General features: G+C 34.1%; 1 protein-coding gene across 1 annotated transcript; it reads left to right on the top strand.

Moving 5' to 3' along the window:
• Position 1: 1 nt before the first annotated feature.
• On the top strand, positions 2-12,804 carry LOC128225227 (caspase-3-like). Its single transcript, XM_052935319.1, has 6 exons — positions 2-180; positions 7,864-7,975; positions 8,071-8,318; positions 8,592-8,773; positions 9,216-9,354; positions 10,529-12,804. Exons 1-6 carry the CDS (start codon positions 168-170, stop codon positions 10,762-10,764), a joined length of 930 nt encoding a protein of 309 aa, XP_052791279.1. The 5' UTR covers positions 2-167; the 3' UTR covers positions 10,765-12,804.
• Positions 12,805-13,573: the final 769 nt, after the last annotated feature.

Here is a 13,573-nt window from a genome sequence, read left to right on the forward strand (position 1 = left end):
CATGTGTATTAACTCATTCACTATTATTTCTTTGTGATTAAGGTGATTTCCTATTACTGTACTGCGTCTCCTCTGAGTCAGAATTTGTTTTGATGATCTCACGCTAAGTGAAAGTGGGGTGGAAGTGGAATCAACATTCAACTAACGCGAAGCAGATATTCAGGAAAATGAGCAGCAAAGGTATTATTTTATGCGTATTAAGTTTATATATTTTGTTTACTAATGTACGATTGAGAAATGAGTATAGTAAGAACAATGTAACATAATTTCGCGATTAAAACAAGTACAAGGAAAATAAAATACAAAATTCTTGGAATATTGAGTGCTTGATAGTGGTTTAAATCAAGGAAAGCTGTCAACCGTTCATTGGTCTTTTACAAATGACACTTTAAGAACCCATGGGCAGTGCTCCAGCTAGCCCTTTTATTGAGGGCACTATGCCCCTGCCCATTTTCTAACCAGCCCCCTGTTTAGGTAGTGCCTTTTTCATAATTGCTTCTTTAACGCCTTATATCCCGTTAGGGCCCTTTTATTTAGTGGAATCATCACCAAAGATTGACAGCCCTGCAATTCGGTGTCATATTTAAGACATTGCGCAATACTCATGATAGTTGTGTTTCTGCTGCACCTGCCAAAACCATGCTTCCCCTTTTTACTGACAAAATATGCCATGCTGCCCATTCATTTTCTGATGTGCCTTGTTTTTGCCGTATGACAGCTTATTATATATTTGTATAATGAGCAGACGACCTATGTCAGTGTCTTTTTTTGGCGCAATTTACTGCCTTTTAAAGGCTGTTTCCCCTTGCAAAAAAATGTCCGTTTTTCCCCAAAAAGTGTAAAAAAAAATCCCAATTTGATAAATGCACATTATGTTAGTGAATAAAAAAGCAATTAATTTCTTAATAAATAAACAAAATCTTGACAAGATTAACTCTTTCACAGCATAAAGAATGCATAAAAAGGTGAAACATGTATATTTGCCAATATTATACCTTACATAAATTTGTCCCTTCTTTGTATATATATTAACTCGATCAGTCCGTATATCACTGTATTTTGATGAAAATCCAGTTTAATTATGTCAGCGGTCCATATTATATTTTTGGCCGGTCCGGACCTCGCCAAAAATGTAAGATGGACCGCTGACGTCATACAATTGGTAAGTGCGGCTTGCTATTTTCACAACGGCGAAAACTTGTCGCAAGTAAACATTATTAACGTAACGCCTCGGTCTATATACACTTTCGGTGGCTGACTGGCCGGTCCTTAAAATGTCATATGTCCCTACGTGGTGTGTTATATTTCTTAATTATATTTGCTTTTTTGATCTGATTTTGTATTTTTCCCAATTTTCAAGGCACAGGCGGTAAAAATATTTTTAAAAAAACACTGTGTGTTTTCATAATTGGTAATCTATCAGATTATTGGGTAGAGTAACATTAAACTAGAGAAACATCGCCAGGAGGCGGAGCTATTGAACGTCAGCCAATCAGAATGTACATTGAGAACTCGTTCATTAAATGATTGAAAAGTTTGTTAAATGTGACAGAAATAGCGAAGAGAAGGTGAAAAATGTTAAGCACTGTGACTAATAAACTTTATAAAATAATTATCAATTTTATTGTACAAACAACTTTTTTTACAAGGCAAGCCATTTTAAACATTGTTGCTTTGGAGCAGTCGGTCATTGAAGATCTTGTAAACATTGGGCAGTTGGCGCTAAGACAATCAAATACATGTTTGTAAATTTATGTTCATGATGAAATGATCTTTGTACCCGAAGAAAATATTTAAATGCTTTATGTAGCATTTACCTACAGAAAAGAGAAGATTTGGCGAGATTCTGCGAGACAATTTTCGGAGTTTTTTCTAAATGTTCTATTTGAATAAGTGATTTTTTCAGGGAAAGCAGTGATTTTAAATGTTTAAATGTCATTTGGTTCAGATCTAAAATATTTGCCTATCAAACAATTATTTAATCAAAGACAATCAAATAACAGCCAGGCTGAATGTAACATTTGTACCCTATCCCGATCATACTTAACTAAGATTCGCTCCCTGCATGTTTGTTTTTATGTATTTGTACCATAATGATTTTTTCAAATGATAAACTTTCCAAACTTTTTATGAGAAAAATGTGACATTGCACAAAAGGAGACTCCAGATAAGTACACTGATACTACCCCAAAAAAGACACATTTAAATTTTGATGTGAAGACACCCTTCTAAAAGAAACACAACATTTTGTTTAAGCCTGGAAAAGAAGGAAAATGCATAAAATTGGGTACGCAACCCAGAATTTCCTAGGAGGAGACCCAGACCCCCGTTATGGGAGTGGTTGCCCCTCATACACCCACCCCCATTCACAGCTAAACCGCTCTCAAAAACCACTTGAAAACTGGTGACAAAACCAAATTGCTGTGTACTGGTTCTTCCGTTTAACAGTGCAACTATACTATTTCATTTTTATAAAGAGGAATAAGAGTTGGTCATTCTCACTTTTCCCAACAAAATAGCCCATCGGCACCAGCCCAGAAGTGGCTTTTGCTCGTTTTGCTATGTTCTCTGTTGGTTCTGGAGCGAATGTTAACAAGGCATGTATATTTTATGAACTATGAATACATGATGGGACAGTTCATAAAAATAACAATGTTATGGGTCGGGTAACACAGTTTATGAAATTTGGAAATAATTAAACTTGTTAGTGTATTTTAAGAGGAATCAAAGTTAAATAATACTCATCATTTTATGGCATTGGATAAGTGTCATGACAGGGAACATAAAATGATAAAAAAAAATCCCTGAATCACTGTGTGGGAACGGACACCGGATATAGCTCAAAAAGTGATCAATCGATAAGCGTTTGGTTTTGACACATGGACAGTTTTCTATCATATTTTTGTATTTATGGTGATATATTTAACAAAATCGAAGAGTTTTGAATTACTTGATACTGTGCAATATACTTATATGATGGAAATGTGTCTCCTCTTTTGTATAATAGCCCAATTCTCGCCGAAAGTTGCATGATCGCTCACAAATGTTCATTTATGTGGTACGATTTCAAACATAAATCAACAAATTGAAAGTAAGAATAAAAACTGAATCGAGCGATTTCATTGTAATTACATAATCTAGTAATGGGTAAAATATCAATATGATATCAATTGTTGTTACGGAGATAGTCATACCTTTTAATGCCCTGGCAGTGTACTGGGGATAGATGAAGCAAATAAATAACTGCACAGGGGATAGCTATTAAGTGGACTGAGGATAGTAACGATGTTTTTAGAAAAACGAGACTGTGATAATGATTACGGCTATTTATCTATACGCGAGCTCGAGGGAAATTGTTCGATGTTGTCCATATCGAGGGATGAGAGCAAAAAAATGTTGTCGTTCTTTGTATCTGTATGTAACTGTTTCATTCATACATATTAGTCAACCATAATGTGTTTTTTCACAAGCATCAATACCTAAATATTTGAAATATGCCGGTAATCTGATTTATTGAGAAACACAAAACATATGGCCGTAGAATTTATGTGGAGTTTGCTATTCATATATATAATATTGCTTTGTAAATCAATTAGGTACATTTTTGCAAACAGAAAGTCACCAGTAGAGATATTGTGATCAAATTTGGAACACGTAAAGCTTTGTTCTAATTGGAGCGATGTTGGTATGTTTTAGAACTGAATAATGGTCTCTGCTCTTTCACTTCAGTGAGAAAGAATGTATTGTGACCAACCCTGATATTTACGCAGCTTGCATATATACGTTCATTTAGGAGAGCACGGATCAAACTCATTATTAACTAAAGTTTGCTCAATAATTTCTTATCAAATTGTACTCTCACTTTTTGCAGATTATTTGAAAGTTCGAAATAGACATATACATGTATAGTGTATATTAACATACTATATATTTTTGTCCCATTTTACATGTTATCACCAGGACACACATTTCTCAACTTTGAAACTATCCTCAGTACATAATACGGCTATCCCCAGTACAGTACTGCATACATGTGATAACGTCCCGGACGTCCGGGATTGTCCCGGAAATCGTATCTCTGTCACGGAGTCACGGAGGGTGCATGTTTGTCCCGGAAAGTCATAAAAAAAAACGAAAAAAAAAAAAAAATCTCGGAAACGGAATCGATTATCTTAATTTTACCAATGTAAGTCAGCTATTTTGCCTGTCCGGGACACTGGTCGTAAAACACAGGACATGTTGACACTAATCCGTTAATTGGTACGTGTGTCGTCAAGGTCATCGTCAATCACCCGATAATTGATCTATCGGCCTATTGTTGTGCTTAACGAGTGGGGGAGGGTTCTTGTATACAAATTCATTGTTTTCATATGGATTTGTTTGGTCTTATGAATGATAGCTTTTAATTGATGAATTGATATTTTTCACACATTTTACCAACAAACGAGCATGAAGGTAAGTTCAAAGAAAGTGACAAAATGAGTAAAAAAAACAAAATTAAAACACGGAAAACATCCCATATTCCTTTCAAATTTCAAAGTCGATACGTCGTTATACTTTTAACAACTTATGCGTCCATAAGGAATTTTAGTGTTTTGACCTTTTTTCCGAACTATCGTGTGTATTTTTACGCCGAAATAAAACTGACGATATGGGGTTTACAGGTGGTTATATAGAGTGCTTTAATCACGTGACCATGGTAAGTCACGTGATCGCTGCATACAGCCGATTGTTGACACGTCTCTATCAAAATTATATGCATCTCCAAACGGAAAAAAAGCTCATCGACTGGAAAATCTTCTTTATCGTCTGAAAAATATTGTGTGTCATAAATTGCAAACGTTTTAAATGTGATGAAAAAATAAATATTTTGTAACGCATGTTCTCAAAAGCGCAGGAAAACAGGTGCCCGTATAGTTGTTTATTTCCTGTTTTGATGAAACCGAAAGTAGACTGCATATCCTCCTGGTTAGCACTTCATTTAAAGCCTGGGAAAATATCTGGTGGTTTTATTTTTTCAAGAAAATGCAGAAAAAAAAACAACCATGTCAAGTAAAAAATACGTCTTGGCAGTCAAAATAGGTACATTTTCCCGACGTTAAAAACGACTAAAATAGCCCCAGATATGCTATAGAATGCACCACAGACGTTCCCCATTTAAAAAAATTTCCGGGGGGGCATGCCCCCGGACCCCCCTAGTGTGCGTTGACATTACGATGGGTGTCCCGGAATCGACCCAAGAAATTATCACATGTATGGTACTGTGAACATTTCTAAGGGCATATCTTTAACAGTTTAAAAGTTACATTGCCTTTTTTTACAATAAAAATAGTTCAGCTTATTCTTGTGAAATCCTTTGATTCAGATTTTATATTTTTTCGATATATTTCCTAAAAATATCAGTACTTGTCGAAATTCAGTAAGTTTTGAGGTGATCATCTCAGATTTGAAGAAACCTTTTAAGAGGTCTGCTAAATCGTAAGCACTTTAAAGTATACCATAGGCCAAATTTAGCATTCAGCTATTAGTTCAAACACTTGCTTCATTTGTGGATATGGTAGATATGCGTTAACACTGCAAGATCTTACCTCTGGTAAATTATAACAACTGCATAATTGTCTGTTTACTTATCACTTTTTGAGCTATATCTGGTGTCCCTTCCCACACAGTGTGAATGCCCATTATACTTATAGTGGCTACCTTTGGTGTTTACCGGTGCTTCCTACATGCCAGGTGCTCCGATAACCAATATTATAAACTATACAATTGCTTAAAGAGTTTCATTTTCTTTTTTATGAAAAAAAAATGTGAAAGTGCTCAACCATAGGAGTAAGGAAGGCAATGTATTGCATTAACATGTAACAGCCATGTCTGTAAGTCATAGGTTAAGGGCACTAACATCAGAGAGTTCGGACTTTTATTCTATAGAGACTTTTGGAATTTATTTTGTGCCCATTCTTCAACTTCAACATGGTTCTCCAAAAACACACATAAGCTGCAAGTAGGTGATGTGTTCTGATCATACTGAACCCAGGTCTGTACATAACAAACTTGATTCAATGATCAATGGACAGGCCCCTTTATTTGTATAAATAAGCCCTGTGATAATACAAGTTAAGCCAGCATGGCTTTATGAGGCACAAACCAGGCTCCAATTTCTCGAAAACTTCTTAAGTCCCTTATAACAGGATTAAGCTAATCTCATTATTTTTGGTTTTCAGTAAATTGTGTAATGTTAATTTCTTTAAGAGTTTTTACACTTTAGATAGATATTATCTTTCTGATAATCACTATAAACCTTTTTTATTTATCAAAATTCAATTTAAGTATGTATTTTGGCTAATTGAAATGAGCTACTTAAGCCTGTTAAGCTTAAGAAGTTTCGAGAAATCGGGGCCAGGTGAATAAGTTTTGTATATAAATGAATGATTACACTTTTTGTTGCCAAAACTTATTGAGATAATATTATGGCATGAAAAATTAAATCGGTGGGGCAGATCCAAAGATGGCAATATATTAAGGGATGCGACTGTTTTCTCTGGGTGTTATATAACTAATAAATGATGATGTATTCAGGCCCCAATATCAAGAAAATACTCAAGTCAAATCTCAATCTCAGTCTCAACACTTTATATCATATTACAGCATTATATGATTCAAAATAGTAAATGTTTTACCCTTTTTAAAATTGCATTCTCTCATCCATTATGATGATAAAAAAATTGGTCAATATTTTAATGGAAAAAAATTGAGAGCAAAAATTGTACTTGAGTCTAATTCAATAGTTTTGAGTTTTACTATCAAGTACATTTTGTGCTGTAGAAAGATATTTTTAGAATATTTAGTTAAACATTTAATTTGTAATAATGTCGTACTGTTACAATGTATGTGGAAAAACTAGTTGAGATTTGACTTCAGTATTTTTGTGATATTGAGGCCTGTTATATGGTACTGACAACTGATTTAAAATGTAGAATATATTATATCTGTAGATGTTACTGCAGATAACCTTATTTCATAATTTAAGGTCAACTTTTGACATTTTCACACAGTATTAGACATTTAAGCTTTGAAAGAATTCAATAAATATTATAAGAGCTAAACTGATCCACACAGGTGTTAGGATTTATGTATGGTGTGAGCAGTGAGCTGTCTGTCATACAGTGACTGGCCGGACTTGACCTGCAGGCTGCCTGGTCATTCCAATAACCATTACTTGTGCAAACTGACCTGCTTTTTATGACTGTTCGACATAATTATATACATTAATAAAGGAACAATTTGTCTACATGTATTTCAAACAGATAATTATTTAGCATCACTCTTTTCTTAAAAACAACCAACAATTCATGTGTGCTCATTAAAATATATTGTACTGGTATGTATTGATTTGTAAATGAGTTCTGTTAGCAGTAGGTGTATGACCTCAGCAGGGATGAAACTCTCACACACCTAGTTCACTAATATTAACAAACAGTAAGGCCTGGGCATTGGCCTCTGCTGAAGAGGTGCTTAAGTAATTCACATTTTGTTATGTATCATGTATTACATAAGACAGGATTTGTCATGATGGTGTTCAAATATAATATATAAATGATCCTTTCACCTACAGTTAATAACTTATTATCAAGAGGGATATTGGAATTACTTGAATTCATAAACCATGGATGGTGGTTATAATTTTGTATTTTTATTTGTAAAATGTTGTTTTTAAATGAAAATTTAAGACTATTTATTCTTTACAGAATACTTTTTTTTTGAAAATCTGAAACTCATTGATCAATGTATGAAACAACAATGTTGAAAATAGCTGTCAGGTTGTGTAAATATGTTGTGATAATAGCTTATGTTTGCATGTTCCAGATACAGTGGATGCAAAGACTATTCCGGATGACCGCACAGATGCCAAGCCCCATGGGGCTGGGGAGGGAAAAATGCCCCAGTTACCAGGGCAACACATGCCCCCTCTACCCAGGTATTACATTGAAGATTATACATGTCTTGAGGAATATGATATCTTTATTGATTTAATTACATATTACATAAGTGATTTACATATATATATTCCAGATCAGCAGGAGAAACAATGATGACTGCAGAGGAGTTCTTCGCTGACGAGTATAAGATGGACTACCCAAATCGAGGACGGGCCATTATCATTAATAACAAGACGTTTGACCGCAGTCTTGGCCTTGGCGAGAGGACGGGAACAGATCAAGATGCCATTGCCCTTCATCAGCGCTGTGAAGAAATGGGATTTGATGTAGATATGTACCAAGATCTTAGATGTGAAGATATGCGACAAGTGTTATCCAAAGGTACTTGCCCTTTTTAAAAATGTATTTCAATTTTAATTCAAATGCATCACCTTGGTAACTGGTACTGGTATTCTTTTTGAGGGACCATGATAAAGTTTCTGAAGTAAATCTTGAAACCACGGCCTGTTCAGTTTGAAGTGAGCACACAAATACAAAAAATAAACAAGACTTTGTAAAAGAATTGAATTCAGTTAATTTCAGATGTATTTCAATCAAAACCGGAATCCTAATGTTGACATGTTACTGTAAGATAAGTCATATCCCCTTTTTTAGCGTCCCAAAATGAAAACTACAACCAGGAGTCTGACTGCTTCATGTGCGCAATCCTGTCCCACGGGGAGGAGGGAGTGGTATTTGGCATCGACAGTAAAATAGAGACTAAGCTACTCCTGGAGCCATTCAAGGGAAACAACTGCAATAGTCTTGTTGGCAAACCTAAAATATTCATCATTCAGGTAGGTCAAAGACCTTTTCACATCTTCACTTCATATGTAAGAAAAAACATCATACCTGCCGAAAACAGCAGATATTACATGAGTGGTCGATCTAGAAAGAATTGATTAAATAAGTTCTCTGAAACTGATAAAAATGAGCCTGTGCAGGTTTTTATCAAGTGAGGTAAAGAAGTTTAATTAATTTCTTAATAAATGACTACGAATGTGATATCATATTTTATATCATAAATACAACTTTAATGCATAACGGTGCTTTTGTAGCGCTATTTATTTACGATATAATAACAAAAATTATTGTACTAGCTCTATATAGTATGTTAAACTTATATAACAAAGTTATTTCATAATGGTGATGTAGTTTATATTACTGTACAGCAGTTAATGTGATAATTAAATTAAAAATATAGTGTATTTTAAAACAAAAAGCTTTAATCATCTGCAGGCTTGTCAGGGGTCCCAGTTTGATGGAGGGGTCCATGTTGATGTGGCAGATGCCAAGTCCCACATGTCGAACCGGGAGATCCAGGTGCACAAGATCCCATCCGAGGCTGACTTCCTCATTGCATACTCAGTTGTGCCAGGTAAAACTAATTGCTATGATGTCAAATCAAAGAAATGGGCAGAAATTGCACTTTGAGATTTCAAGATGCACACTTACTTCCAAATAAGATTTACCACAATTTATACAATTGTTTAAATATACTGAAACAGATGAATAAATTTCGAAATCATTGGTTTTTATGGAGGATATCGAGTTTAATTTGAAAGAAAGGTACAGAAAACACGTAATTTCTACTATATGAGATAGTAAATCGCAGTAAATCTTTTAGCACTTACCAATCATTTAATACTTTTGCGTATTTAGCTATGAAATACATGGTTACAATCTTGTTATCAGTAACAATATTTTCCATAAATGCATTATTTTGGATGTAGTTGAAGGTTTATCACCTAAAATTAATGATTGTTTTATACATGTGTATATATTGATTTCGAAAAAGAGTATCACTTTAATATGAGTACAGTGGAAACTCGTTATGTCGACTTTGTCGGGACCTAGGGAAAAAAGTCGAGATATCGAACATTGGACACAAATGAATTACAAAAAAGTATCACCAATCCCAACACGTCCGACTTCTGCAAATGAACGGTCTTGATACCGTCGTGAAAACAGCAAATGTGTTATTGAAAAATAAAGTGAAATAAATGAAGTATTTGTGTCACATTTATTTAATTCACGTTTATGGATTACACAAAAATGATATAAAACCACAATTTCATACACTTGTACGGAATAGCTTGAGCAATAAATGTCTCTTTAATCAAACACATAAATAAACAACTTTAATTATTCACACTTACCAATAAACCTCCAATTATGACAGTTTGTTATTTTGACACGCTAGGTAATTAATGGACATGCCGCAAACCGTCATAAATATTTTCGCACCTACCACTTGTCGGATAATCTACAGTTTGACATAAGAAACAAGGAAAATGTTTGAAATTCGACCATAGGGACTGAAGTATGAGGTCGACATAGCAAAAAAATCGGGATAGAAAAATTGACTCGAGCAGATTTATTTTATATAGAATAAGAAGGAATAAATTCGGGACTGGAGAAAAAAGTTGACACAACCGGAAAGTCGAGATATCCGACGTCGACATAGCGAGTTTGGACTGTAGTTGAATTATTCCTCTAAATCAAAACAAACTTTAACAACATATAACTCTCACCTATGACTTTGTTTCCAGGATATTTCTCATGGCGTAACAGCGCCAATGGCTCGTGGTTCATCCAGGCCCTGTCCAGCGTTCTTGCCCAGAACTGGCAGAGTCTCGACCTCCTCACCATCATGACACGTGTGAACAAGAAGGTCGCATATGAGTTTGAATCGCGCACGGGAAAGGAGTTCATGAACCAGAAGAAGCAGATACCTTGCATCACGTCCATGTTAACAAAGGAGGTCCGCTTCAAGTCCAAGAAATAAACATTCTTCGCACAACTGTGATAGGACTCATGTGTTTATAGCCTTAACACTTTTTAATTTTAATTCAATAGGTTCAAAAATAAACAGAATATTGTTATTTAGATGTCATTTAGTTAAATATTGTATGCTGGGCTGTCTCTCAGCTCTAGGGGAAATTTAGCCAGAAAAAGCGAATTTTAAAAAAGATTTACCAGGGTTATTCTTTAATAAAGTATACCGTAAGTGATTGATGTGTCATATTGTCAATTACATTAACACTAGTAATAACTGGATTCTATTGACGGCATATGGCAGGCAAACAAATGCATTTATCATTAGTTCGTTTTTTGTCCAAGTTTGATAAAAAAAATCTTCATAAACATGACAATCTAATGGAAGATTTTAATGTGATTTTGGGGGGGGAAAATGTATACCAGGGGAATGGGGCCAGGTTTCAGCTAAACACAATTAGAAAGACAGCCCTGGTATGTTTTTGAAATCATGATTAAAATACATGTATTCTTCTTTAGTCATTTAAGGAATCTGCATGATCTGTTTTAACTGTCACCTTTTATACTCTTACAACTCACAGATGACAAGTCGACAACGCTACCAATATTCCTTGGTCGCAAAGTAAATGTATAATTCTGGGTAATACACACAGTATTACATTTTAATACTTTAATGTTGGCACATGTCATAGACATAAACAAAAATTACAGATCGAATCATAGACTTAAGGCGTACTTGCAAGTGTACAATGACGGTGTCTTACCTTGTAAACCTGATATAGTCATACCCAATATAATACCATGACACTTTTAGAACTTAAAATTGACCTGAAATAAGTAGTGTGTATTTGTCATCTGTTTATAAATGCGTGTATATGTGGTCATCAAAAATGTGAATTGTTGGTAATATATTGGTCTTCAAAATATGTATGCACTTTAGCAGGAATGTTTGGGCTATTTATAAAATATGATGTGTATATATAACTTGTAGTTTGTGCCTTGGATTTCGGTCGTCTTTCACCATGTATCTGCCATGCAGGTTATGGTTTGTGATCCCGTTCCCATTTCATTCCTTTGAAATGTAGGATGTCAATATAAAGCAGTGGTTGCTTCTTTCATAACATATTTCTAGGAAACATGTGGAAAATGTATGTCTTTTCAAGTTAATGTGAACTTCATTAGAAACTGACATGACATCACTTTTGAAGCCTCATGAAATATTACACAACACCTTCAGGGGTGTGTTATATTTCTTGTATTATACCAAGCATTTCATATTACTACTAACACTTTTTAATTGCTTTTGATGTGTTTTATTACGTTTGGTCATGTTTAATTGCAACAATTTTTAGCCGTTGTGAAAATTGCAAAGCCACACTAAACAATTTTCCTGATGTCAGCAGTCCATACAATATTTTTGGACAGGTCCGGATTGGCAAAATATATCTTATGACCAATGAGGTCATAAAACTGGATATATTTATAAAATACAGTGATATTCCAACCATTGAAATTTATTTATACAAAGGGACACATTAATGTAACTAACTGATGTATTTTAATTTTCTATTTATGATCCTTTAAATATTAAACTGCTGTAATAATATTCAATTTTACCCTGTTTCTCGATCTCTTGCATACCGTCCTAGGTATCTATAGTCATTCTGCCTTTTGAGATATGCTGTTTAAGGTGTTTCAAATATGTTTAGTCAGGTTGGAGCATCTCTCAGGATATTTAAAATCTGTAAGCGTTTTTAAATTCTCATATGATAGTGTGTACGCATGAAGTCATCCAAAATGCTTCTTTGAGATTCTCTGTATTCCAGTTACATTGTCTCAATATACCAGTTCTCTGTAACTTGGTTATTTTCTCTTGCCGTTTATTTGTCATTAATGTTAATGGACATTTTGTTTAGGTAACAAGATCTTATGTATTTTTTGAATGACTGAGAAAATTGCACTGTCGATCAATATTCATGTATGTGTTCTATTGTTTTACTCATTTTATCATATAATTTTTGTATGAATAAAGTATGTTAATGAAACATAATACTTCTTGTTTTTATTGCAGTCATAATAAATAGAGTATATTTGTTTTATAGATCGGAATTTATTTTACCCCCGAGTCAGACTGCCTTGAGTAAAAATCACATTTCTGTGATCATGAGTAAATTTACAAATTAGAAAAAAACATCAGTTGAATATGTGTTGATCAAGCGTTCTTGTGCAAAAAAAAGAGGTATTTACATTGTTTTCAATTGCATTTGAATTAATATCAACCCCACATAGAGAAGGCTACTTGACTTTTATTAAGCAATATTGCAACCAAAACCTAGAAGAGCAGTGAAAATATCAAAAATTAGTTTTCCATAGCCATGAAACTAACATAACATTTCACCAAAAAGCATATGATTATGAATAATATGCTAATACATGTACATGTATATCATATTGTCATTTTTCCTCAATCGGGATGGGGTAGCATTGGCAAATGAATACAAAATGAAATAGATCTACATGTATAAAATACATAAATTACTGATTATATATTCCTCAATAAACATTACTTTTGGTCTTGCTTCAATAAGGTATCGTAAACCTTACGCTGCTTAAGAGTGCTTGGGGACATCTGTAAAACTATGAGCAGAATCTATACAATTAATATTCTTGCAATATTTTTATCAAATCATATTTTATGCCCAAAACGGGGTTATGCCTTGATACATATTATCTTTATTAAAACATGACACTGTTCTTTAATTCATTGAGCATTGACTTCTGCAGCCAACATGTAACCCTTTTTAGTTCTTTGGTTTGGT

The sequence above is a fragment of the Mya arenaria genome, chromosome 2 (assembly GCF_026914265.1).
Source record: "Mya arenaria isolate MELC-2E11 chromosome 2, ASM2691426v1".
Taxonomy (NCBI): Eukaryota; Metazoa; Mollusca; class Bivalvia; order Myida; family Myidae; genus Mya; species Mya arenaria.